Source organism: Budorcas taxicolor, chromosome 23 (genome assembly GCF_023091745.1).
Source record: "Budorcas taxicolor isolate Tak-1 chromosome 23, Takin1.1, whole genome shotgun sequence".
In the NCBI taxonomy this organism is placed as follows: domain Eukaryota; kingdom Metazoa; phylum Chordata; class Mammalia; order Artiodactyla; family Bovidae; genus Budorcas; species Budorcas taxicolor.
Window position 1 is genome coordinate 19,373,139 of NC_068932.1, and position 27,937 is coordinate 19,401,075.

Below are 27,937 nucleotides of genomic sequence, written 5' to 3' on the forward strand. Positions count from 1 at the left end.
TTAACAAATGACTATGGCCAGAGCCCCGGCTTCTCCATAGCTTTTCAGAATAGAATGGTTAGCTCTGGAATTGTCTTCATCTTCCTCTGTAAGAAGTTTCCTGAGAAGGGGAAATAAATGGTGTTCCATGTCGCCCTTTTATGCTTAATTAGTGAAAAGTGGCAAGATAATTGACGCATCTCACCAAGGATACTTCCGTAGCTATTACTTTCTATCCACAAAACACTGTTGACTGTCTATTACATGACAGACATGAGTAGGTGCTGCAGACACAGCAGTATGCCAAGGGTAGTGCATCAGAGAACCTCAAACCCCTGATGGGAAAACTACCCTTGCATATTGGCAGCAGAGAATTCTAATTTATGCATGCATGTGAATGTGTCCTGGTAAGCTGATAGTTATGCCATATATTGAAAAAGGGCTGTAAAATGCCTTCTTTCCAACTCCTTGCTAGCCTTCTGGAGCTTCCTAGAATGCTGTACTTTTTTTTTTTTTTTCTCCAGGAAGCAATTTATACCCCTTGGAAAATTGGACTCAAGGAGCATGTTTCTGGGTACTGCCAGTAGAGCTTACAGCCAGTGGATGATAAAAAGGTAAGAGAGAAGACCAGGAGCAGAATGAGCTGGTTTTCATTTGCTCTGTCAACCAAGCACGGAACATCTGAACTACACCAAGATCTAAACAACGATGTTAATCTGTGTTCACAAAAGTGACTGTGGAGATCTATGGATATTTAGTTGATGCTAGTGAAAAGGCAGGTCTCTCTCTAGCTCTCTCCATGATGGTCTGTGTTATTTCTCATTTCACATCACTCTCTAAAGGGAAGAATGTTCATGAAAACACTCAGTACAAATGGACTACTTGCTAGGCCCTGCAGCTGAGTTCCTCTGAGACCACTAAGCAAAGGCCTTATTCTTCTGATTCAAGGGGCCTCCAGCAGCCAACCTGACTGTCATAGTGAAACCTGCTGAGGAGAATATTTTTGAAGGAAAACCCTCACCAACACTGAACAACCTCTCTGTGCCGCTCCATGTGAGGACACAGGGCTGGAAGACCCCAGGCATATCATGTAGACACTGACTCATTATCTTCATCTGCATCTGCCAGGATTCCATCTTAAAAGATATTTGCTTGACCAGCCTGAAGCTGCATTAATGGAGAGGAACTATAGCTGTATAATTAGAAGTGGCTGTTAGTAGTGAAATGTGTAACTGAGGGCAGAGCTGCAGTTCTTAGGAGAACCTTGTTCAGACGAAAAGCCAGGACCACAGACTAGATTAGACCAGAAGCAGGTCACTTGGTCAGTCTGTGGTCCTGATGACAATAGCAGGCCAGGCAGAGGCCTTTGTGCTTCTGGCTTAAGTTGCTCTCCAGATGACTGCAGTAGCCTTCAAATTCATTTTCCTATCTCTTGCCTCTCCAAACTGGTGCAAACTATCAAGCCCAGTGTTTTCAATACAGGTCAGATCTCTGTAGGACCTCTCTCCTCCTCTGTAATCTTCAATGGCTTGCCACTGAGTATAGAGTAAGGCCTCATATTGCATCCCTGGTTTTCAAGGTATTCTATGATTTGGTGGTAAAACTCTGTCCCTAATCATACCTGGGCTTCCCAAGTGGCATTAGTGGTGAAGAACCTGCCTGCCAATGCAGGAGACATTAGAGATTTGAGCTCGATCCCTGAATCAGGAAGCTCTCCTGGAGGAGGGCATGGCAATCTACTCCAGTAGTCTTGCTTGGACAATCCCATGGGCAGAGGAGCCTGGTGGGCTCTAGTCCATGGGGTTGCAAAGAGTCAGAACAACTGAAGCAACTTAGCACAATCATACCCCTGCAGATACTGAGGCTTTCTCACACTAATCATTTCCCCTCACAATGTTCCTTGGGCTTCCAGGTGCCACTAGTGGTAAATAACCACCTGCCAATGCAGGAGACATAAGAGGTGTGGGTTCGATCCCCAGTGGGGAAGATCCCCTGGAGAAGGGCACAGCAACTCATACCAGTATTCTTGCCTGGAGAATCCCATGGACAGAGAAGCCTGGTGGACTAAGGCCCATAAGGTCACAAAGAGTCAGACACAAATGAAGCGGCTTAGCACAATCATACCTTCACTAACCCCTGCAGATACTGAGGCTTTCTCACACTAATTGTTTCTCCTCATAATGTTCCTTCAGCTTAGAGTGCTCCCCACTACCCTCAGCAACAACCTTCACCTATAGGAATTAGAGAAATTTCTCTATGTTCCACTCAATTGCCTCTTCCTCCACAAAGTCCTTCCTGATACTCCCAGTCAGAAATTCTTGATTCCTCTGCATGTCTATCCCTTGTGTGGACAGACCATGTAAGGAAGGAAGAGAGATGGTATAATTTAATGCAAAAGGTAGGCCTCTGAAGCAGACTGCTATAACTTGAGTCCAAGCTCTGCCATTAATTTATAATCACATCTATCCCACTGGGTTCTTATAAAATAAGGGCATCTACTACACGGGTTTTAAATCATTAAATATGCACAAATCACTATTAAATATGCCCTTGGCACATGGTAAGCACTATGCAGTTAAAATCATGATGATGAAACTTATCTCCGATAGCTTTTCTTACCCCTCATCTCTATTCCTCCAGTTGTCTAAGTTTCTAAAGGGCAAAACCTCCCTCTTATTCTTACCTATCTCCCAGGACTCTAGTGAAAATTACAAGAAAAAAAATGTATGCTGTCTGTACTGTATTTTGCACTGTAGACATAAAATAAAACTCTTATTACTCTCTACTTATTACTAATCTTATTACTAATAACTACCATTATTATTCTTGCTCTAATGCCTGTACCTGAGATCTTATTATTTAGACAAGTCCCTAATCACTGTTTGATGAGTGTTTAAACACATTTACAAAGAAACGGATGAAGAGTTTTCAGTAGGAAACGAACCACCACCCCATCCAAAGGGCAGAATAATAAGCAGTTTCACTGTCCTTTCCTCGGTGCCCTTGGGAGTGAAATTGCAAGTTCTACTCACAAGAATCCTGCAGCATAGGAATCTGATAGATTGTTTGTGCCTCCAGCTGAGGTGGTCACCACACCTTCAAGCCAAATCTTCTTTCCTGGGGTGTATGTGTTAACCACCTGTTCACACAACAAAAGCAGAAGGAAATAATGAGATTTTTAAAAACTGTTCCTAAATGAGAAGGACCATACAGTCTCTTAAAGTTCCCCTGATCCTCTGCTCCCAGGTGGTCATGCTCTGTGCTTTTTCCATGTTGATACAGCCCATATAGCTGGCACACAAACATACACACATTAATATTGATACGTGTCCACTCAAAGAAATGATCATTTTTTTCTCCTAAGTGAACCAAAGTGACATTGTGACAGGAGAACAAGTGCATATTCCAGGACATGAGTTGACTGCAACACCCTTCCATGAAAATTAATCGTGGAGGTCAAACAGGAATGCTGTTAAAGATTAGACAAGAATTTCCCCTTGCACCTAGAAGAAGGTGGTCCTCTCCCTCTTCTTGACACTGGTCAGAGTGCCTAACCCACGGAGAGCTGGACATACTATAAATAAGAAAGCAAGAAAAATACCTTAAATGATTGGAAAACAGAGTCCTATTGTGAAAGTAAAGGTCTACAGTAATGATTCCCCTTAAAACATTCATGCTTTTGATAAACTTTGTGTTTCCTTTAAGATTAACTGGAACTAAGTAATATATTTCTGTTTTTCTTTTTTGCCTTTGGCTTCTAGGATATTCAAAGTTTAAATTTTGTTCAAAGACAGAGATAGAGATGATTAAGGCAGTTAGAGAAAAGTGGTTTTGTTAAACAAAACAAAACAAAAAGGTAAATAGTATAAGATGATGAACCTTGAAATCATTAAGCTAAGTGAAATAAACCAGACACAAAAGGCCACATATTATATTCATTTATATGAAATGTCCAGAACAGTCAAATCCATAGAGACAGAAAGTAGATTAATGGATTTCTAGGGTTGGAATAAGGGAAAGAGAATGAAGGGGGAAGATGGGGAGTGACTACAAATAGGTATGGGGTTTCTCTGGAGGATAATGAACATGTTCTAAAATTAAATAGTAAAAAAAAATTAAATTAAATTAAATTAAACAGTGACAGTTTCACAATTTTGTGAATATACTAAAAACCACCGAATTTCAAACTTTTAAAGGGTGAATCTCATGGTATGTGAATTGTATCTCAATAGAGCTGAGTGCATAATATGTATCATTAACAATAGGAGAAGTAGACCCTAATAGGTAGATAACTGGTGTGGAAAGGGGAATAAATTCTGAAAATCTGGGGTTCTACCACATAGTGGCCATGAGATGCTTAGAGAATCATGATCTTGGACTTCAATTTCTTCACCAACATATAAAGTAACGTATTTGGAGGAGATGAAATCTAAGTCCTTTCTAAATACAAAATGTATCAGTATTTTGTAATGCTTGTGCAGGTCCCCTTGGCTCCTATTCCCCAAAGGTCAAGAGTAAATTTGATTATGGAAATTAAAATAACATAAATAATAAATACAGGAGACAAAAAAGGCAGATTTGGTCATCTCAAAAATAAAGATCTTGGCTAGAGGTAAATATTGGGGATGGTAGAAAAAAGCCACAGGAGTAGGTGAAATTAGTTAAGGGGAATATTTAAAATTATACTGGGCTTCCCTGGTGGTTTGGTTGGTAAAGAATCTGCCTGCACTGTAGGAGACCGCCTGCAGTACAGAATCTGCTTAAAATGTAAGAGACCCAGCCTTGATCCCTGGGTTGGGAAGATGCCCTGAAGAAGGAAATAACAACTCACTCCAGTATTCTTGACTGAGAAATCCCATGGACAGAGGAGCCTCATGGGCTGCAGTCCATGGGGTTGCAAGAGTTGGACACAACTTAGCAACTAGACCACCATCACTACCAAAGAAGGGCTGAGGCTGTCTATGCAAAAACATGAAGGCATTATCAAATGGGTTTATTCATTCATTCAGTAAATATTTATTGAGCATCTACTATATGCCAAGCAGAATTCTAGGGGCAAACAGTGAATGAAACACAAATCTCTGCTCTCATCAGCTCATATTTTAGTCAAGGGGAAGAGACTGACAATAAACACACAAACATAAATTTAGAAATAGGAAGTGCTAGGAGGAAAATAAAATTGATTAATCTGACAGAAAGTGCCTTGGAAGGAGAGGAAGGTTGATGTTTTAGATGAAGGTCAGGAAAGATCCCTCTAGCACCTTTATATAAGGACTTTAGTTAAGCTCCATTAAATGAGGACTTGATTCCAGAAAATGGATGGATTTATAAATTGCTGTGTACACAGGACTCATCAAGGACACAGACACTCTGTAAATAAGGTTCATTTTAATTCTCTTCTGACTTGCAGGAAGATTTGGAAGGAGACAATCTAACACTTCTTATAATTAGTGAGGTAGAATTGATTAGCAGTGGGTGGTCTGCACACACATTGCCTGGGTGTGAATCCTGGTTTCATCACTGAAGCACTGTTGACCTTGCTGTGCCTTAATTTCCTTAGCTGTAAAATTAGAATAATAAATGTGCATTTTTAAAATATTTAAGTGACCTAATATTTGTAAAACACTTGGAAAGGTGTCTGGCAAATGATAAGCTCTTAAAGTAAAGCAAATGTTACCTAGATCACTCTCTTTGTCCAAAGCACATGAGATTGTGATTGGCAGTCTAACATTAGACTTGGTTGCTTTTATTTGGATATGTTTGTGGTGGTAGGTAATAGACCAGACGTGTGCTAAGTAGCAGGGAAAGGTCTATTTAGAATTTCAAATCTACATGGATAGCTCACATTAATGTAATTAGCATTCAGAGTAGTTTGTTTATCCACTCAGCACAGGAGCAATTCTTGCCATTTTCTAGAGAAGCTATTAATACATGAACAAAAAAACACAGGGAGAGAGTGCTCTGATACAAAACCAAGCCAGTTATATGAAATTTTATATGGTAGAGAAATTCCTAGAAAGTATCAGTGTTAGAGGTTCTGGGAGTAGTTGGTATGAGTCAGCAAGGATTTTCTGAACATTTACTGTTTGGGACATGGTGAGAGGCTTAATGAATATTGTGTCTACCGTGAGACAAGAAGAGGTTATCATAGTAATGTGTGGGGGAGGTACTGAGGTTGGGTGCTGGTTGGGCCTAGAGAGGAAATTAGTATGGGCAGAAGAGGAGAGGAAAAAATCAGGAAAAACAGATGGAACCAGCTGCAAAATTCCCTTAGAAAGTGAAACTCTAAGAAACTGAGGGCTATAGTTCAACACTGCGGTTTTCTGAGTAAATATGATTCCCCCTGTGCTGGAAGAGAGAAAATTGCAGGACTGCAAAGAACAAGGGTACAGTTCCTGGTGAAAAATGATGTGCCAATGAAGGTTATTTTAAGGAACACATTGTCTGGGGAGGGAGAAGTACAAATGCCCAAATGCCGAGATTATTGAAGTGAAGGGAGAGGGGAGTTGAATGGTTGGCTCCCTTTCAGCAGTTTTTTTTTTTAATCCCCCACAGACTTCAGCTCTTAGGCCCATGTGGACAAGGGAGCTTTGAAGCACCCACAGAACAGCTCAGCACGTTGCCAGTGGCTGCTCAAAATCTTTAGGCCTGCTAGAGGCAGGGTGGTATGAAGGGAAGCCCTCCAGCTCCCTCCCTCTCATTTCAGGGGTTGAGGACATTAGGACTGTTTTGTGTGGCTATATTGAAAGAGGAGAGGTGAGAAAGAAAAATAGCTTTGACTTTTAAAAAAAGTTTTATTTTCCCTACCACTTTGATTTTTTTTTTTAAAAGAAAACAGTTAAAAATAGAAAAATAACCATTTTTGTGGCACATTTTCAAAGCTGGGCTTCCCTTTCCTGTCTCTCCAAAACTGTGATTTGTCTTTAAAAAAGACTCCTGAGAGCCTGGTTTCAGCCACTGGCTATGCAAGTGATGGTAGCCTTGTAGCAGCAGACATGTTGTTTATGGTTATCCAAACCCAACACCTTCCTTAATGAGAAAGGAAGCAATAAAACAGGAATAGTGGACAGGCCAGCTGGGCTAATCAGGCCTGGCAAGAGGCCCACCCTCCAAAGGAAGCTGGAGTCCATTAATTCCAGCATCTCATATAGTTGGAAATCAAGCTTCCCTAGGACTTCAGGAAAAGCAGTAGTTCTTTAAGCAAGCGGAACTAGTCCCCTATGTCACTGGTTAGAAGGAGCTGAATAGCTTTAGGGAACTTCTTAAACTTTCCTTACCCATGGACAAGGCTCTGCTTGGAGGTGCTCCTGTCTCTTTGTCCCTTATTGTATTCATAAAACGTCCAGGTGAGAGCTCAATAATGTTCCAATTTTTCTTTCCATCCTTCTTGTGTGTTTGACTCTAAGCTACCTACTACATTAGATGAGGACAAAATCATTCCATTCTTCCCTCTCCTTTCTTACTCACTGTCCCCTTCTGAGTTCCAGATCTTATCCTTTCTCCCTTGGTCTTCCTGCAAGGAAGACCTCCTTCTCAAGACTTTCCTCTACACTACTTCTGTCTTTTAACCAGCTTCACCCTAGCTTCATAACCTCCATGGCTCCTCACTACCAGCAGCAGAACTCAATCATGTGCTCATGGAGTTGTCTGTGTGACTAGTTGGCAGACATGTTATGAGTGACTTGCTTCAGATAATATTGAAAACAGTGATTTGGAGAATGACTTAAAGTACTGATAAAAGAAAGTAGGTTCAAAGTTATCATAATAATACTCCTTTCATTCATCAGAATTATGAAATGCTTCCTTAACATGGAAAGAAAGCAAAGGAGCCGGTAAACTACACACAGCTCATAGTCTATTTTGTTCACTCGTCCATGAAAGCATGTTCAGTTCAGTTCAGTCACTCAGTCATGTCCGACTCCTTGCAACCTCATGAACCGCAGCACGCCAGGCCTCCCTGTCCATCACCAACTCCCGGAGTCCACCCATACCCATGTCCATTGAGTCGGTGATGCCATCCAGCCATCTCATCCTCTGTTGTCCCCTTCTCCTCCTGCCCTCAATCTTTCCCAGCATCAGGGTCTTTTCCAATGAGTCAGCTCTTCAAATCAGGTGGCCAAAGTATTGGAGTTTTAGCTTCAACATCAGTCCTTCCAATGAACAACCAGGACTGATTTCCTTTAGGATGGACTGGTTGAATCTCCTTGCAGTCCCAGGGACTCTTGAGAGTCTTCTCCAACACCACAGTTCAAAGTATCAGTTCATCGGTGCTCAGCTTTCTTGACAGTCCAACTCTCACATCCATACATGACCACTGGAAAAACCATAGCCTTGTCTAGACAGACCTTTGTTGACAAAGTAATGTCTCTGCTTTTTCATATGCTATCTAGGTTGGTCATATTTTCCTTTCAAGGAGTAAGCGTCTTTTAATTTCATGGCTGCAGTCACCATCTGCAGTGATTTTGGAGCCCAGAAAAATAAAGTCAGCCACTGTTTCCAGTGTTTCCCCATCTATTTCCTATGAAGTGATGGGACTGGATGCCATGATCTTCATTTTCTGAATGTTGAGCTTTAAGCCAACTTTTTCACTCTCCTTTTTCACTTTCAACAAGAGGCTCTTTAGTTCTTCTTCATTTTCTGCCATAAGAGTGGTGTCATCTGCATATCTGAGGTTATTGATATTTCTCCTGGCAATCTTGATTCCAGCTTGTGCTTCCTCCAGCCCAGCGTTTCTCATGATGTACTCTGCATAGAAGTTAAATAAGCAGGGTGACAGTATACAGCCTTGATGTACTCCTTTTCCTATTTGGAACCAGTCTGTTGTTCCATGTCCAGTTCTAAGCGTTGCTTCCTGACCTGCATAGAGGTTTCTCAAGAGGCAGGTCAGGTGGTCTGAAGGCATGTTAAACATGTTGAAATGGTGATGGGAACCACTGAGCTATGGGATATGACACCAACTGCTTTATTTAACTTGGTATCTAAGACCCTTCATAACCACCCCTTAGCTGCCTCTTCTCCTCTCCCTCCCCACAAGAACTGAGGTTCACCACACAACGGACTCACTGTTTTTCAACTACATGATCTTCTTTTAGGATTTCACTGATCACTTTCTCCCTTACTCATTCCTCACCCATGTTGTCTGAGACATTGTTTTTTCCATGGCTTATTTCTAACGTGATCTCATTTGTGAAACTTCTCTCAAAACTTCAGGATATTAATTCTCTCCTCTGGCCTCCAACGGAGAAGGCAATGGCAACCCACTCCAGTATTCTTGCCTGGAAAATCCCATGGATGGAGGAGTCTGGTGGGCTGCAGTCCATGGGGTCGCGAAGAGTTGGACATGACTGAGCGACTTCACTTTAACTTTTCACTTTCATGCATTGGAGAAGGAAATGGCAACCCACTCCAGTGTTCTTGCCTGGAGAATCCCAGGGACGGGACGGGGGAGCCTGGTGGGCTGCCATCTGTGGGGTTGCATAGAGTTTGACATGACTGGAGTGACTTAGCAGCAGCAGCAGCAGCTGGCCTCCAAAGTTCTTTGAATCTATCACTATCTTTGACCTTATTATACTGAGTTGTAAATTTCTGTTCGCCTAGCCATCCTACACTATAAGCAGCTTGAAAAAGCCATATTTTTTCCCATTTTGCATGCCTTGTCAGTCACTTTGCTTATTAAATACTTGTTAAATAATGAGACAATGAAGTAGTTTACTTGTTAATAAATGAGAGAGGTAATATTTTATGGAAATAAAATATTTCCTTTATGGAAAGGGTATTAGCGAATATAACTAATAATTTCAGAACCATAAGAACAAACATTAAATTTTCACAGTTTCATCTCAGAACTCTGTTTACTTTCTAATTGAATTCTGTTGTTTGAGGAGACCAAGAAGCTTCTGGTTCACTAAACTACCTCCATATTTAATATGTTCTTCCCAGGTAAGACAAGCTGAGCTATTCTGAGCTCAGTGATTCCAATATCTCATCACATTCTTTCTGATTTATTTCTTCTGTCTAATGTACTTCCTGTCAGTTTCATTAATTTTTTTCTGTATAATTCTTTTTATCATCTCCCTGTTCCGGAGTGCTGTATTTGCCCATTTTCTTTCGGTATCAGATCAATTTTTAATTTGTGGCTTCTGTTTCTGTGTCATTTTTAGGATTTAAAATTGCCTTCTCTGCTCTTGTTATCTCAAACCGCAGAAAAGCAATTGAGTATAATTGCAGCTAAACATAAAATTAAAATAAGAAAATACACAAAAAGGAAAGTCACAGAGGAGACAAGGAAATTATGAGCATATGCAAGAAAATGAGGAAGAAAGTTTCCCAGTACCAACGCAATGACTATGTTCAAGAATAAGCACTTGGTGGAGGGGAAGACTGGACAGCAGCTACCTGCACATCAATTACTCTCCTTCCCATCCCCAGTCCTTTTCTATGACTAACCCAACCTCTCAGACTTACTGGACTGTCTACCTACTGACAAGTCCTAAGATTCAGCAGCCTCGGAGGTAAGTTCCTCCTGCCCAGGACAAACCCTGTAATCTCCCCACTTCCATGTGGAAATGTTAGACAGTCACCCCAAGCTGCCTTTTCCTCATGAAGAAGATTTTTGCTTCAAGGAGCAATTTGTTCTGAGGGGCTGCTGCTGCTGCTGTTAAGTTGCTTCAGTCATGTCCGACTCTGTGCGACCCCATAGATGGCAGCCCACCAGGCTCTGCCGTCCCTGGGATTCTCCAGGCAAGAATACTGGAGTGGGTTGCCATTTTCTTCTCCAATGCATGAAAGTGAAAAGGGAAAGTGAAGTTGCTCAGTCGTGTCCGACTCTTCGCAACCCCATGGACTGCAGCCTACCAGGCTCCTCCATCCGTGGGATTTTCCAGGCAAGAGTACTGGAGTGGGTTGCTATTGTCCCCCAATATGTCCTTAATATACTCATTGCCTTCCACACAACAGGACCTCACTATACGCTGGCCAAAAACTGTGTGCATGAAACACATGAATGGAGTCCAGTGAATGAATACAAATCACTCCCTGAAAATCCTTGTCCTCTTCCACTCTCTAATATTGTGATAATATCATATATCACCTAATAATGTAGCACCCAACTTTTCATTCACCCCTCACTTCTAGAACACCCACCTCAGATTATATCAACTGACTGAGGTCAATTTGACATTCTCTCATCAAGAACATTCAGTATTCTTTTTAAAAAGGTTTCCTAATCCTGGGTGGTCAGGAATATAAATATTACATGGGTTACAAAATTGATGGTCAACATGCACGGGAGATTCAGAATGGTGTATTGGATACAGTATGGGCCTTGGAATTAAGAGTTCTAATTTTACTACTTAGCAAGTGTGGCCTTCAAAACATTTACTGGTTTCTTCAATGGATTGGTAATATTTGATGCACTCAGTGGATGGCATTTGTAACCTAAAAGGCAATACAATTACTATAGTTCTGTAAGTTGTTGATGCATTTTAATGGTTTTGAAATAAGAATGTTTTCCATCAAAAGAAACTAGCCAGCTGTTTACTCTCTTCCTCCAGCTATTATTAAATTTAAGGTTGCTGTTATTGTTCAGTCACTAAGTCATGTCCAACTCTTTGCGACCCCACAGATGGCAGCATGCCAGGCTTCCCTATCCTTCACTACCTTCTGGAGTTTGCTTAAACTCAGGTCATTGAGTCAGTGCTGCCATCCAACAGTCTCATCCTCTGTCATCCCCTTCTCCTCTTGTCCTCAGTCTTTCCCAGCACCAGGGTTTTTTCCAATGAGTTGGCTCTTCACATCAGGTGGCCAAAGTATTGAAGCTTCAACTTCAGCATCAGTCCTTCCAATGAATATTCAGGGTTGATTTCCTTTCGGATTGACTGGTTTGATCTCCTTGAAGTCTAAGGGACTCTCCAGAGTCTCCTCCAGCTTCACAGTTTGAAAGCATCAAATCTTTGGCACGCAGCCTTCTTTATGGTACAGCTCTCACATCCATACATGACCACTGGAAAAACCACAGCTTTGACTATAGGGACTTTTGTTGGCCAATTGATGTCTCTGTCTTTTAATATGCTGCCTAGGTCTGTCATAGCTTTTCTACCAAGGAGCAAGTGCCTTTTAATTTCATGGCTGTGTCACTGTCTGCAGTGATTTTGGAGCCCAAGAAAATAAAGTCTGTCACTGTTTCCACTTTTCCCCATCTCTTTGCCATGAAGTGATGGTACTGGTTGCCATGATGTTAGTTTTTTGAATGTTGAGTTTTAAGCCAGCTTTTTCACTCTTCTTTTCCACCCTCATCAAGAAGCTCTTTAGTTCCTATTTGCTTTCTGCCATGAGAATGGTATCATCTGCATATCTGAGGTTGTTGATATTTCTCCCAGAAATCTTGATTCCAGCTTGGGATTCATCCAGTCCACTATTTCACATGATGTACTGTGCATAGAAGCCAAATAAGCAGAGTGACATATACAGCCTTGTCATACTCCTTTCCCAATTTTGAATCAGTCTGTTGTCCTATGTCTGGTTCTAACTGTTGCTTCTTGACCTACACACAGGTTTCTCAGGAGGTAGGTAAGATGGTCTGGTAGTCCCATCTCTTTAAGAATTTTCTACAGTTTGTTGTGTTCCACACAGTCAAAGGCTTTCTCATAATCAGTGAAGCGGAAGTAGATGGTTTTTTTTTTTTAATTCTCTTGCCTTTTCTATGATCCAACGTTAGTTATTCAGTCATGTCCAACTCTTTGTAACCCCATGGACTGTAGCCCGACAGGCTCCTCTGTCCATGGAATTCTCCAGGCAAGAATACTGGAGTGGGTTGTCATTCCCTTCTTCAGGGAATCTTCCTGACCAAGAGATTGCACCTGGGTCTTCTGCATGCAGGTAGATTCTTTACCATCTGAACCACCAGGAAAGCCTATGGATGTCAGCAATTTGTTCTCTTGTTCCTCTGCCTTTTTCTAAACCCAGCTTTTACATTTGGCAGTTCTTAGTTCAGATACTGTTTAAGTGTAGCTTGAAGGATTTTGAGCATTACTTTGCTAGCATGTGAAATAAATGATATTGTACAGCAGTTTGAACATTCTTTGGCATTGCCTTTCTTTGCGATTGAAATGAAAACTGCCCTTTTTCAGTCCTACGGCTACTGCTGGGTTTTCCAAATTTGCTGGCATATTGAGTATAGCACTTTAACAGCATCATGTTTTTGGATTTTAAATAGCTTAGCTGGAATTCTGTCATTGTTTGTGTTTAAGAATCAAGGAAATATAGTTCACAGAATGACGCTGAGCGAAACTTTGGAGCTTTTATTCTGGTAAACATATCTTTCCAGCTAGATTCCCCTATTTATCATCAGTGTCTTATATCTGAAAGAGAAGAGTCAAAAGTTCCACTGGGTCATATTCTCCCATTTTCAGATGCATAGTCAAGTGGAGTCACAGACACCAAATTACTGGGAAGCTCATCAACTTTAGCTCCCCATTTCCCCAGGCCTCTGTTAAAGTCCTGGGCAGGGCCCTAGTAATTTGTTCATATGGTCAGATCTATTTCTAAAACACGCAAATTTGTTTTGTTTTCTTTTTCTTAAAGTGGTCCCCATTGTATAAGTTGCCAGCCCCATAAAACTTAGAATCACCCCTGGATGTCGTATCAGTGTGGCACAGTTTGTGTTCAGGGTCCTCTCTCTCTTGAGTTCTCCCTTGGCCTGTGTTTCTCTTCCCCTCTATCCAAACCTGCTCCTGGGAAGGACAAATACCATGTGATGTCACGTATATGTGGAATCTAAATCATGACACAGATGAGCCTACCTGTAAACCAGAAGCAAAAGCATAGACAGAGAATAGACTGGTGTCTGCGAAGGGGTAGAGGCTGGGAGACGGATTCATTGGGGGTTTGGGATTAGCAGATGCACACCGCTGTTTACAGAATGCATTAACAACAAGGTCCTACTGTATAGCACAAGGAACTATTCAATATCCTGTGATAAACCATAATGGAAAAGAATATGAAAAAGAATGTATATATGTATAACTGAGTCACTTTGCTGTACAGCAGTAATTGACACAACATGGTAATTCAACTATATTTCAATAAAATATTTTAGTAAAATAAAATTATTACAGAGGAAATAACCTTGCTTTTGGAAAAGGATCATCTATTTTATATTAAGGCCTTAGTGTGACTTTAAATCAGTGTAGTTTTCCTCTCCTCGGGTTATTTACATTCTGCTGCTGCTGCTGCTGCTAAGTCGCTTCAGTCGTGTCTGACTCTGTGCGACCCCATAGAAGGCAGCCCACCAGGCTCCCCCGTCCCTGGGATTCTCCAGGCAAGAATACTGAAGTGGGTTGCCATTTCCTCCTCCAATGCATGAAAGTGAAAGGGGAAAGTGAAGTCGCTTCTCCCGCTAAAGTAGAATCAAAAATTATTTTTCTAAAGTAAAGTATCTGGCATTAGCAAACTGACTAAAATGTTACTCAGAGCCACAAAGAGACCTTTCTTTCACCCTTAAAGACATACCCAGAGGAAACTTTCCTACTATGCCTACTATAGGCATAGCCCATTTGTGTGCTGTGTGTGTTAAGTCACTTCAGTCATGTCCAACTCTTTGTGACCCTATAGACTGTAGCCCACTAGGCTTCTCTGTCCGTGGGATTCTCTGAGCAAGAATACTGGAGTGGGTTGCCATGCCCTCCTCTAGGGAATCTTCCTGATCCAGGGATCGAATCCATGTCTCTTGCATTTCCTGCACTGGCAGGCAGGTTCTTTACCACTGGCACCACCTGGGAAGCCTCATAGTCCACTTATGGTTGCCTAAATCAATTTCTATCTATTCAACACTATGCAACAAAATTAGTAGTGAATTAGATTCTTTTGGATTTGAATGGCAGAGATAGCACATTCGAATGTGATGAGACAAAGATTTACTTTGCTTCTTCCACACTTCTACCATTATTTTACTCTGTTCATTCACCTTTCCCTCCCTAACAGTCTCCCTCTAATATTGACTTAGAGCCTGCTAAGTGATAGGCACTGTGGTAGGCACTGGCACACTAAAACAAGCATTCCACATGGGCTTTCCTGGGGGCTCAGACAGTAAAGAATCTGCTTGCAATGCGGGAGACTCAGGTTGGATCCCTGAGTCAAGAAGATGCCCTGGAGATGGAAATGGTCATGACTGAGCAAATTAAAAGACGCTTACTCCTTGGAAGGTAAGTTATGACAAACCTAGACAGCATATTAAAAAGCAGAGACATTACTTTGCCAACAAAGGTCCGTCTAGTCAAGGCTATGGTTTTTCCAGTAGTCATGTATGGATGTGAGAGTTGGACTATAAAGAAAGCTGAGCACTGACGACTTGATGCTTTTGAACTATGGTGCTGGAAATGACTCTCGAGAGTCCCCTGCAAGGAGATCCAACCAGTCCATCCTAAAGGAAATCAGTCCTGAATATTCATTGGAAGGACTGATGTGAAGCTGAAACTCCAATTCTTTGGCCACCTGATGTGAAGAACTGACTCATTTGAAGAGACCCTGATGCTGGGAAAGACTGAAGGTGAGAGGAGAAGGAGACAGCAGAGGATGAGATGGCTGGATGGTATCACCAACTCAATGGGCATGAGTTTGAGTAAACTCCGGGAGTTGGTGATGGACAGGGAGGCCTGGCTTGCTGCAGTCCATGAGGTCACAAGGAGTTGGACACGACTGAGCAATTGAACTGAACTGAACTGAGCAAATATATATAGATTATTGAATGAATCAATCAATACATCAATCAATCAAACACTGATTTTTTTCCAGTGGTAAAACTACTGTTCTTAACCAACTAGTGTGTTTTCATTTTCGGTTTTCTTTGTTAGAGAAGGTTAACATTGTCATTGTCCTCATTTTCCTTTAATTGTGCATCTAGTTATTCTATGACCTTTAAGAGTAACTGTTATTCTTCTACTCTCCTCCCCTTTGATATACTTTGATATGACTAGTAGCTAAACCAGAGATTAACTGATTAAAAAGTTTCTTTTTTAATCTGTTCATTACTTCCAAAGGATTAAATACTTCTCTGCCTTACCTACGTCCATGATCCTGCCACTAAGATATATTGGGAAAAGTGCTATAATGTTACTTCACCTATTAAGATTTCAAAAGAATTACTCTTTATTATTATAAGCAATCATAAATAATGATGATATTAACAAAAAATATTGGCTTCCCTAATATCTGAAATTTCCCTTCCTCTACAAACTACAGTAGATATATCGCACCATGGGCTCCTGTAGCACCCTAAATTCCACTGTTATATGAGTCATTGAATCTTACTATCATTGTTTGTTTCATTAACTATTTTCCCACTAGACCATAAAGTCTGTGCGTATAACCACTATATCCTTCTTGCTCATTGTTCTATCCTCAGGAGTTTGGAATACACAAGAATGTTATGAATAGTTTATAAATGAAGGAAGGAAGGGAAGAAAGAAGAAAGAGAGGAGGGAAGGAAATTTTCAAATATTAGGGAAGCCAATTGTTCAGTTTATTTAGTACTCAAAATGCAATCATAAGGACAGTATTTTTGAAAATACTTCCCTTATGACTGGGATTTTACCAACTCCTTCCTGTGCTTATTGAAATGCTGAAAATAATATCAAAAAGTGTTATTTCCTCCTCTGATTCCTCTAGGAAATGAAGACACAAATCATAGAGTTCAAGTGACTTCAGCCAAAATGGTTCACCTCGGTTCTTACGTTATTGTTTTGGAGTCTGCCCAGCTATCCACACTATACCATCTGCACTGTATCCTAAACATCTCTCACTTTCCCTTCAGACTATTGGCTGCATTGTGAGATTCCCAACTCTTTCCCTTGACTCATCTCGCAAAGTACAGACAATTATTCTCATTCTAATCAAGAGGAGCGAGTGCGTGAATCACCCAAATGAATGGGTTGTCCAAACACTGTCTCTGTTTGATTTTCAAATGCATCATGTAGGTTTTCATATAACCAGAATTCACCCACTGCTCAGAAAACGAAACATTCTTAAGTGGCAGTCCAAATTTGGAAACCACAGCTGTTTTTAGCAATTGAGTCACTCACTGTCTTTCAGGTGCCAAAAATATCACCTATCATATTCTCCAGGGTTCAAAGAAAGAGGAAAGAGGAAGAAAGCAAAGAACAAGTTGAGAATAAAGGTAACATGAAGCTTCTCCAGTAAAATGAATTGTTATTAAAAAACAACCATAATAACTGACAATAACAATAATTATGGCAATAAGAACTACCATTCACTAGCAATGAACAAATCAGGGTCTCATGTGATCTTCCTAATCTCCTTAAGAGGGAAAGAGAATAGTACAATGGTCGCTATCAAGTACTAGTTCCAGGAACTGTTGTGGATATCAAAATCTGCAGTTGCTTAAGTCCCATATACAAAATGGTGTAGTGTTTGTATTATAACCTATGCACATTATTCCATGTATTGTACTTTAAATCATCTCTGGATTATTTATAATACCTAATACAATGAAAATGCGAGGTAAATAGTTGCCAGTACCTAGCAAATTCAAGTTTTGCTTTTTGTAACCTAAAATGTTTTTTTCTGGAATATTTTCAATCAGTGTTTGGTTGAATCCACAGATGCAGAACACACAGATACAGATAGAGAGAGCTGTGTTCTTAGCAACCTCATTTTACAAGTGAAGAAACAAAATCAGAAAGGTTAAGTGAATGGCTAAGGGTCATACAACCCAAGCCACTAGACTTCAAATCCTGTCTCCTGTCTCTTCTTCAAACAGCCTCACCACTGTTTTATATAAACCAACCTTGCATGAATTTGTTTGGGTAGGAAATCTACCCTTTTTCCACTACTAGTACCTAAGGAGAGATCATTAAGATGTCTCTGAACTTCTCAAAATAAAAAAGAAACAGAGATTCCATTTCCAGCTTTTGGATGAGAGTTCCATGTATATACCTGATAAAATGTTTACTTGGTCCGTCTCCAAGCTGATTGGGGCGGGGGTGGGGTGGGGGTGGGGGGGGCTAACAACAAAGAACTTTGATCACTCTGCCCCAGACTGTACCCTAGTATCAAATTTCCAAAACTCCCATTCCACCCACAGGGGATTTCAGGAACAGCAAAAGTAACTTTTCAACTGACAAATCTTGATGACTCTTCTCTGGTCTTCTAGCCTTCATCTCCCCAAATCAGGCCAGTATCTAGTAAATCCTTTGCTGTGGTGAGAGACTCCCCTTCTCAAGGCCCTAACAACTGGGTCCAGGTTACTGTAGCCAGTAGAAGGTCTATCCTATGAATCAAACCTCAATGAATCTGTGATCTAGCAGCAAGCCTAGCAGATACTCGTTTAAGACAATCTCTGGCAAGAGCTTTATAAAAGAGATTTGGGAAAAGAAAACCAGTCAGAGAGAGAACTGAATGGGTTACTAAATAAAACAAGGAAGATGAAACTTTGGCAGACAGTATTTTCCCAAAGTAACTGAAAAAATGTTTCTGGTCTTATATGCCCTTCCAGAACCTCGTCACTCCCTTATCAAGGTTTATTTCCCTCTTCTCTTAAATCCCTAAGGGTCTTGGTGACTGTCTTAATGAATCGACTATGGTTGAAGCAATGCCCTGTGACTTTTGAGGATAGGTAGAAAAGTTAATCGGAGAAGGCAATGGCACCCCACTCCAGTACTCTTGCCTGGGAAATCCCATGGATGGAGGAGCCTCGTAGGCTACAGTCCATGGGGTCGTGAAGAGTCGGACACGACTGAGCAACTTCACTTTCACTTTTCACTCTTATGCATTGGAGAAGGAAATGGCAACCCACTCCAGTGTTCTCGCCTGGAGAATCCCAGGGACGGGGGAGCCTGGTGGGCTTCCGTCTATGGGGTCGCACAGAGTCGGACACGACTGATGCGACTTAGCAGCAGCAGCAGCAGAAAAGTTAATAGAGCTTCCACCTGACTCGCTCTCTTGGGCATCTGACTTTAAAACCTTGAGAGGAAGTCCAAGGCTACAGAGAGAGGTATTCTGGTTATCGGCCCCACAAAGGTGATAGTTGACAACTGACATCAACTTTCAGAGTGAATAAGCCTTCTGATGATTCCAGTTACTGGCCTTTGAATTAGCCTACGTTTTCCAGCTGAAACTAATGGAGCAAAGAAAAGCCATCCTATGGGAATTCCTGACCCATAGAATTCATGGTCATAATAAATGATCGTTTTAAGTCACTAAGTTTGGGGATAATTTATTGCATAGTAAGACACAACCAGAACAGAAACATAAGCCTGAGGGGACTGCTGAGCATTTTGTATTTGCCAGAGCCAAAAGATGGCTCCAGGCCCTACTGCTAATTCCATCTACCCCCTGCCAGGTGCCTTCTGTATATATAGGCCATTTCTCTTCGAGGCTCCACTGCTCCTTTCTGCAATCACACTTGGCTCTCCTTTTCTGTGTCCATCAGACATGTTTTTAAAGATCTGAATTTCAACTCTGCCCAGAGTTTGAGACCTTTTCCTTAAGTTTCTTCAGCCTTGCCTGGACAAATCAGGAAGTGAGTTTAGCCTCTTATTTCAGTCTCTGAACATCCTGTGATGGTGAAGGGATATTCAGTGGTGGAGAGTAGTAAGCGTGGGGAGAGAGAGGAGAATCTAACTCCCGACTCATTCGCCTTGGTTTTGACCTAGTTCTACTTAAAGAATTACATGAACACAGTTAGAACCTTCACTCACAGTGCCATGACACCCCTGAATCATTTTACTTCCAGTGATAATCCTTTGATCAGGTTGCTAGACTCAAAGCTGGAAAAACTAAAAATATAGCAGCTTGTTATGTTGAACACTATTGTAATACAAACACTTAGAATAGTACCTGGAACACAGTAAACAGTAAATATCCATTGAATGAAAGAATGAACAAGTGAATAAATGAAATAAATTTTCTCCCCTGTTTTTAGAGACTAATAACTAATACTGGATTAGCATAATGTTGTTAGAAAACTCTAGACTTTAATAGGTTGCCATTCTACTCCATTAGGTAATATGTTTTTCAGCTTGCTCAAAGTATTAAACCTTGAAACTGTACAGTTCATCAAGGGCAAAGACCATGTCTCATTCGATTTTGTATCCTCAGCAGCTGGCACTATGCCTGCTACTTGCTAAAAGCTCAGTAAATAGTAGTTAAATATTAAAAACTAAGTGAATGTCAAGCAGAGATGGACAGAAATTTCAAATCATTTAGTTCTCCTAGACGTTTCCTACTAGGAGACAGTGACAGATACGGGTGCTGGTCAACACACCTGATCCCCAGAGGGATCAGACTGGGATGTAGAAATTCAGAAGTCCTGAGGCCTCACAGCTTCTAAAGACTCAAAGGGTTATTTATAATCTGAGTATGACATTAAGTGCTTTTCTATGATTGCTCCAAATGGTATTTTCTTACACAACTAATTTTATCATGAGCCATTTGCTTATTTACCCATTCATTTATTCATTCATCCCATATATATATATATATTTTGGCCATGCCATGGCTTGCAGGATCTTAGCTCTTGGACCAGGGATTGAATCCAAACCCTTGGTACTGAAAGCACCATGGATTCCTAACCACTGGACTACCAGGGAACTTCCCCCACTCACCCCCTACTAGTGGGGGCCTACCTGTTTTTTTTTTTTTTTTTTTGCAAAGATGTATTTAATCTGCCCAAGAGGAAGCTGAATGTTTAAAAGGTCTTTATTCCCTGGAAAGGGCTTCCCTTGTGGCTCAGCTGGTAAAGAATCCACCTGCAATGCAGGAGACCTGGTTTCGATCTTTAGGTTAGGAAGATCCCCTGGAGAAGGGAAAGGCTACCCACTCCAGTATTTTTGCCTGGAGAATTCCATGGACTGTATAGTCCTTGAGGTTGCAAAGAGTCTGACGTGACTGAGCGACTTTCACCTTCACTTTTCCTTGGAAAAGTACCTGACTAGGAAACTAAAGAAAGATGAGATACTATTTTGTAGAGGCAGACGGAAATTGTAGACATAAGACCCTCACAATTCAGACTTAACTAATTTAGTGTATTGCAAAATGTGATCTGCACTGGGTAGAATTACTTGACAGATGACTATTAAAAGGCAGAGATGTCTGGGATCCATTCCAGACACACTAAGTCAAAACATCAGAAGTGAGAGTGGAAATTTTACAAGCAGCCTCTAGTGATTTTCATTTTACTCAAGTTTGAGAACTATTGACCACAGGTTTCTTGCTAATATGATCTACATGTGATTGCTTAATTTAATCTATGTCTACAAAAGTAAGATGTTACTTGGCTGATTCTAAGATGCCTAGGAGTACTGTACATGTGGCTCAAAACTACCAATACCCTAGACCACAATTCCATTAAATGAATGTAATCATCCTCTCCTTAATCTAATCCAAAATAAACTCTTGCAAAAAGAAAGTAAACCTATCCTTCCCTTAAGTAACTCACAATTTAGAAGCAAACTATTACAAAGTATTTGTTATTAAATATAGGAGCTTTTAAACCTGGATATGGCACATTCAAACCCTTCTCAATTGAAAAACAATAAATAACAATCATCAGCTGTGAGAGGTGGCTCGTGGCCATGCAGTTCTAGACGGTACTATCCACAGTGCTACCATCCAGCTGGAACCCGGTGACCTGTCCTTGCCTTACTCCCAAACTCTCTCCTCTTCTTCCCCAGAGATTTTTACTCACTTTCTGAATTTTCCTAATCTGGTCAGAGAGTGTGTCTAACAGGCGAGTTTTCAGGAAGTCCATCACCTTGACCACCCGGCCATCAATGTAGCAACTGGAATAAAAATAAAATAAGAATCAGGTAAAATCTCAAGCAGGAGATTACAAATATATTTCTCTAGCCAGAGGTCTCTGGTGCCTGAGAAACAGCAGCCCAGGGTTCACTTGAGCTTTTCCATTCAAAAAACTTTGGATCCTGCATACTTTTCAAACAAAAATAAACATCTTATCCTCTTTATTTTTACCTCCATTTGTGGGCTAATACTGTGATTTTTTTCAGCCTTTGTCCATTGAAACTGCATTTATTGCTCTATAGGAACTGATAGGAATCCATAACACGAATTGGGTAATGGGGAAAATCTTCCTTTGTTGCCCCCATAGGGAAAGTAATTTAACATCCCTTCCATACTATCCTTACTCCCACTTTAAAATAATAAAGGTATGTGAGAGGTTTGCAAGACTACTCAAACATTTTGAAAGGTTTCCACATCTTTAAATAAGAGAACACCAACCACAAAAAATCAGATTTAGTGCAGTGAGTGAGTTGCAAAAATTTCATCTCCAGTTCACTTCCCTGGCAAAATACCTTGTAGTCAACCCCCTTCTACCTCTACAATAAATGAATGGATATGAATAAACAAACAAGAAAGACAGACTAAAGTCCAGGTGCCCTATCCTAAAATAGCAACATCTGGCACTCCTCAGTGTGGCAGTGTCCCTGGTTCTGTTAGATGGCTTAAGTGAAACATCAAGTTGTGCTGACGCTACACTGTTAACATTCAACCAAAACAAGTCCATCCGGCCTTGTGTGGACTCTCTGAGAATTCTTACTCTGAAGACTAAGCCCAAGGTTAAGTGACCTTCATTATCGTAAACCTCCCAATACTCATCTTTGCAAAATTTCAAATTAAATCAATTTAATTTAAGTCAAAACTTATGACTCCTGGGTGCCTTTTCCAATCTACTTAGGTCTCCTTGGTTGATGAATAATAATAGACTATGCCATTTTTAGTTAGTCACCAACCTCTCAGTACATGTTATAGAACCATGTGAAAATCCTTTGTAATGTTAAATTGCCATTCTAATACTTGACGTAGTGGAATGGTTAAAATTCCTTGTAATCACACTTTGAACCAGGTGCTCTGGTTGCAATGTGGGTGGTAGCTGAGTGCCTCCCATTCAGCCTTCCCCTTGGCCTCCCTCACCACGTCACACATTTCCACAGACTCTAATGTTTAAATAGAGTATAGTGGAAAGAGTCCAAGTTTTGGAGCCAGAGATATCTGAATTCAAATTCCATATCAGATATTTACTATCTATATGATCTTGGACAGCATGCCTGGCCTTTATGGGCCTCGGTTTTCTTATTCATAAAAGAAGGTAACCTATTTGCCTCCCAGGATTATTTGAAGATTAAGCAGATAAACCTAAAGTATCTGACATACAGTAAGCATTCAACAACTTTTAGCTCTTTCTGATTTCTCTAAATTTTCAGCTCACAAAGATGGAGTCATAAACAACAGGAGACTGACTAAATTACATGTGTATAGAATTCTAAAAGTGAGATTGTTGTGGCAAAGGGTACATGCTTTTGAAAATTTGGGTGGTTACTTATATTAGGGAATAAAACAAACCAATGACAGGACCTTTCACCTCATTCCTGGTACTAGATGCTAGACTCAGATCCAATAAACATTTACTATGTGTAACACACAGAGCTGGCAATGTCCATATCCATCACCTCACAACTCTATTAGTACTCCACTGTCAGCACCTCCAATTGTTTTTAAGTTGTGATTAGACAGCTTACTACCTGAAAGCTAGGCATATGAAAACACTGCAGTGTTTAAATAAAATAATTTGTGCAATGTTAATATAACACATAATGAAGGACATAAATATTTGTATTATATTACATAATGACTATGCGTATGTTAAAAATGTACTGTAATTAGTGTTCTTTTATGTTTTGATCAGATACATTATAGTTGCCTCTTTTTTCTTTGTTAGCTCCCAGTAACTATGTTAAACATCAGAAATAGAAGTTTTGCTGGCAGCACATATAGTTTAATGCTCCTTGAGATAAAAGTGCCAGATGTACTCTTTCAATGTGTAGGATTCCCTGTGAACACGCATCCTACTCCACATAGTCCATGACCCACGCTTGAGGGGCCTCACTCTTCCCCTGCTTCCTCTGGTCACTTTTCTAAAGCACACAAAACTTAAAGCCTTGGTTTAAGCTCAGCGTTGCCATATACTGCCTATATGATACTAGGCTTCCCCTTCTTTAAAATTGGTTTAAAAAGAACCCAAACATATATTTTCACAGGATTACTGTACCCTGTGAATAAAAATCAGGGGGAATGCTGAGAACAGAACATGGCACACGGAAGGTATTCAATAACCAAATCTGTCCTCCAGGTTACTTAAATATCCAAGGTGGTAGCAACCCAAACTAAAAAGCCATGGGATGGGATGAGCAGGGAAACACCTATCTGGAGAAAGACATTGTTCATCCACTGTAGGATCTGGAATGAGCGTATTATGGAGGAGCAAAAACAAACTCTGGATTTCCAGTAGGTGGGCAGGAAGAGAGAAAGAGAGAGAGAGAGAATGAAATGGGGTGGGCTGTGATTATGCTGCAAAAGTTTGGAGTCTGAAAAGATCTTAGTGGTCATGCGGTCTAAAGTAGGTAAGCCAGTGACAACATCCCTGAGAGTGATTATCTGGGACAGGGAATCGACTCTCATACCCTACTAGTACGGATCCACAGTAGCACAGCTCGAACCCAGGAAAGGTTCTTCTACCATGGGTCTAAAATTGGCTTCCTCTTACTGTTCACTCAACAGCTGTTTTCTTGGACCTAGGAATAGTCCAGCTCCTCCTTCATGTGACATGTTGGGGAGGAATTCCAGTGAAAACTTTAGCTTAAGCTTTTTAGAGCCTATTCTTGGCCCCACTCTTAACCTAACAAGCTGGATTCAATCATTCTCAGTTGGTCTCAGGCTATCCTGAGGGCCATGAATTAGACGAGAGCCTAGAGAATTCTAGGCAGGAAACCAGTGTGACAAGGTTATCTTATCTCAACAGTGCAGGCAAGAAGGAATCTGAGTCTAAGTAAGAGAGGTCACAGAAAAAGTAAAAGTGAGAGCCTGTGAAGAAAGAACTAATAAAATGAAGCTGTAGAATGTAGGAGAGATGGGAAGGGAGTCAGTGATGATCATGAGCTTATGAGAGAGAATGTCTTAGAGGACATTGGTGCCAAGGACATGTCAGCTAGTCAGACTCGGTTTTGGGTTTGTCAAAGGAGAGAAATTATTCTGCCTGAGATATCAAAGACACAGAGAATATCGAGAGAAAACAGTTCCTTGGAGGTATGTGAAGTCAGCATAGAGAAAAGTTGAGAGAGAATATGCTGACCTCGCTGTTTTCTGGTCTTCAGTTTGTAAATAATGAATGAAGTCATGGCCATAGATGAGCTCTCTCAGAGAATCAGAGAAGTTAACAGAGATGGGAGACCCTCTAAAAGCTTCTCAGCTGTGGCCCTGAACATTGCCTCTGTCTTTGGCCTGAATAAGAGTCCCTTCCCCAGCCTGACCATCACAGTGTCTTTTTAATAATAGCAGTCTGAGTCAGATTCACATCTGGATGCCAAAGGAATCCCATATTACCATGAAGTTTCACCAACTCTCATTTGCAAACATAAATCCACATTTATATTGTACTATGGAAATATGAACTTTCAGTTCAATTCAGTTGCTGAGCTGTGTCCAACTCTTTGCAACCCCAAGAACTGCAGCATGCCAGGCCTCCCTGTCCATCACCAACTCCCAGAGTTTACTCAAACTCATGCCCATTGAGTCGGTGATGCCATCCAACCATCTCATCCTCTGTCATCCCCTTCTCCTCCTGCCTTCAATCTTTCCCAGCATCAGGGTCTTTTCAAGTGAGTCAGCTCTTCTCATCAGGTAGCCAAAGAATTGGAGTTTCAGCTTCAGCATCAGTCCTTCCAATGAACACCCAGGACTGATCTCCTTTAGGATGGACTGGTTGGATCTCCATGCAGTCCAAGGATCTCTCAAGAGTCTTCTCCAATACCACAGTTCAAAAGCATCAATTCTTAGGTGCTCAGCATTTTTTATAGTCCAGCTTTCACATCCGTACGTGACTACTGGAAAAACCGTAGCCTTGACTAGACAGACCTTTTTTGACAAAGTAATGTCTCTGCTTTTGAATATGCTGTCTAGGTTCATCATAACTTTCCTTCCAAGGAGTAAGCGCCTTTTAATTTCCATGGCTGCAATCACCATCTGCAGTGATTTTGGAGCCCAGAAAAATAAAGTCAGCCACTGTTTCCCCATCTATTTGCCAATAAGAACTTTGGTCCTACAGAATTTAGTATTCTGTTTTAAGAGAGGAGACAATTGAACCATAGATATGAGTTGATGAATACCTGAGCCTTTTTCTTGGGTACCCTGGGACAACTAGCTTGCTGCACTTTATATATGCAAAGCTTCTTAGAAAACATTCAGTGTCAGCAGTTTGTAGTTGTTTGAAAAATGTTGCCTGTTCCAGAGATTTGGCTCTCTGATAGTGGCTGCCTATGGTAAAGGGCTCAATATATCAGTTAGATTTGGACATAAGAGTCTATGATAACCACTTGGAAAGAATAAATTGTTAAAAATGGAAAAATGGTGATTTCTAACCAAGACTGCGTAAGTGGAAGTGGGACTGGATTCCAGCTGACTGTCCAGTGATGGGGGCAACTCTCTGTGCTTTCCTCTGTCCTCCCAACTGGGAGGGTAAAGATGATTCTGAGCTGCCAAGGTTTCTTCTCAAGAGTTAACTAGCTTAGTGACGGCTACAAAGGCACCAGAGGACCAAACAAAATCAGAGAGGAAAGGAAGGGAAAGACAGAGGAAGGGAATCTGCCAGTAAGATGTGCTTTGGCATCTTCCACACAAACCTGGCAGAATAGTTGGTTCTAGAAATGCTTAGACGGATAATTTTAGGTCCTCCTCTAAATCATAGCCCTCCTCTAAGCTCTCTTGAAATCTCAGCATCTCTTAGGATCACACCACAAATGGCTGAGCTATTCAACTAAAAGCTGAAGCAAGGAGAGGCTGTGCAGAAATACCCTTTACGTGAACTATTACTACAAACACAATGGGCTTGAAACCATTCTGTGGACAATGGTGTGGACATGGACAAAGAGCCTGTCTGGCTCAGTACCAGTGACCATCACCCCTTCCTCTGCTGGCCTCCAGATCGGCAGCTCATGCCAAGCACATACCTGGGAAGGTAGCAAAGATGACAGAGTATACAAAGTAATTGGAACTACTTACCAATTCATTCACCAACTCTCTTGCTCTCTTTTGTTCTAGATTTTATTTTTAGTTTAATGCTTTTCATCTTATTTAAAAGTCTGCCCTTTATCTGTTTATTATAAAAGAAACAAGTGCTCATTATAGACAAAATAGGAAATGCACATAAAATTAAAAGATGAAAATGAAAAATCACTGGTAAGTCCAACACCTAGAGAAACTCATTGTTAACATTTTGACTTGTACCCTTTCAGACTTTTCATAGTAAATATACATAAAATTTCCCATAATTAGTTATTTTAAAAACTTACTCCAGATCCTATTCCACTAGCATATAAAATTGTCCCAGCTGATTCTCAAGAAGCCAGTATCACAGAGATTCAAACAAATATTAGAGACTCCAGATGAAATCATCTTATTCTTATTTCCATTCCATTCTGGCCAGATAGGGATCCTCTGCCAGGAGCAGGTCTCATCTCCTTTTTTCTTTGCTTAACCCTGAGTCCCCTTCCCCCTTTCTAGGCCTCTAGATTTAGTCTTCAGGATTGTACTCCAATTAGCCACTTATGCCCATTAGCCTCTTAAAACATTTAATGAGGAGAGCTTGTTGGCTCCAGGGGCAGCTGGTTTTGTTTACCTGGCTCTTTACTTTAAAAGGAAAACCCTTCGCCCCTTATTATCTGACCTCTTCTTTTATTTCAGGTAATTGCATTAGTGCTGGCTTTCCACAGCTCAGGAATTTCCGGACCTCTTCTGCTGCCTGCTGCTTTCGGGGAGGAGGGGCTGTCTACTCAGAGCTCTAACACCCTGGCTCCTGCCTTGGCAGGTAATGCCATAAAACTGGGGCCTTCCCCACTGGATGGGAGAGAAGTTTGGATAATCACTAGAACAACCC

The 27,937-nt window shown here is 40.9% G+C and overlaps 1 protein-coding gene across 1 annotated transcript in view; it reads right to left on the reverse strand.

Moving 5' to 3' along the window:
• HPSE2 (heparanase 2 (inactive)) overlaps window positions 1-27,937 on the reverse strand; it is a 688,998-nt gene that overhangs the window by 148,057 nt on the left and 513,004 nt on the right. The window contains exons 7-8 of the mRNA XM_052661035.1: window positions 21,680-21,773; window positions 3,012-3,118 (exon numbers count right to left, since the gene is read on the reverse strand). Of these exons, the coding sequence (XP_052516995.1) occupies window positions 3,012-3,118; window positions 21,680-21,773 (201 nt within the window). The remainder of the gene's footprint in view (window positions 1-3,011; window positions 3,119-21,679; window positions 21,774-27,937) is intronic.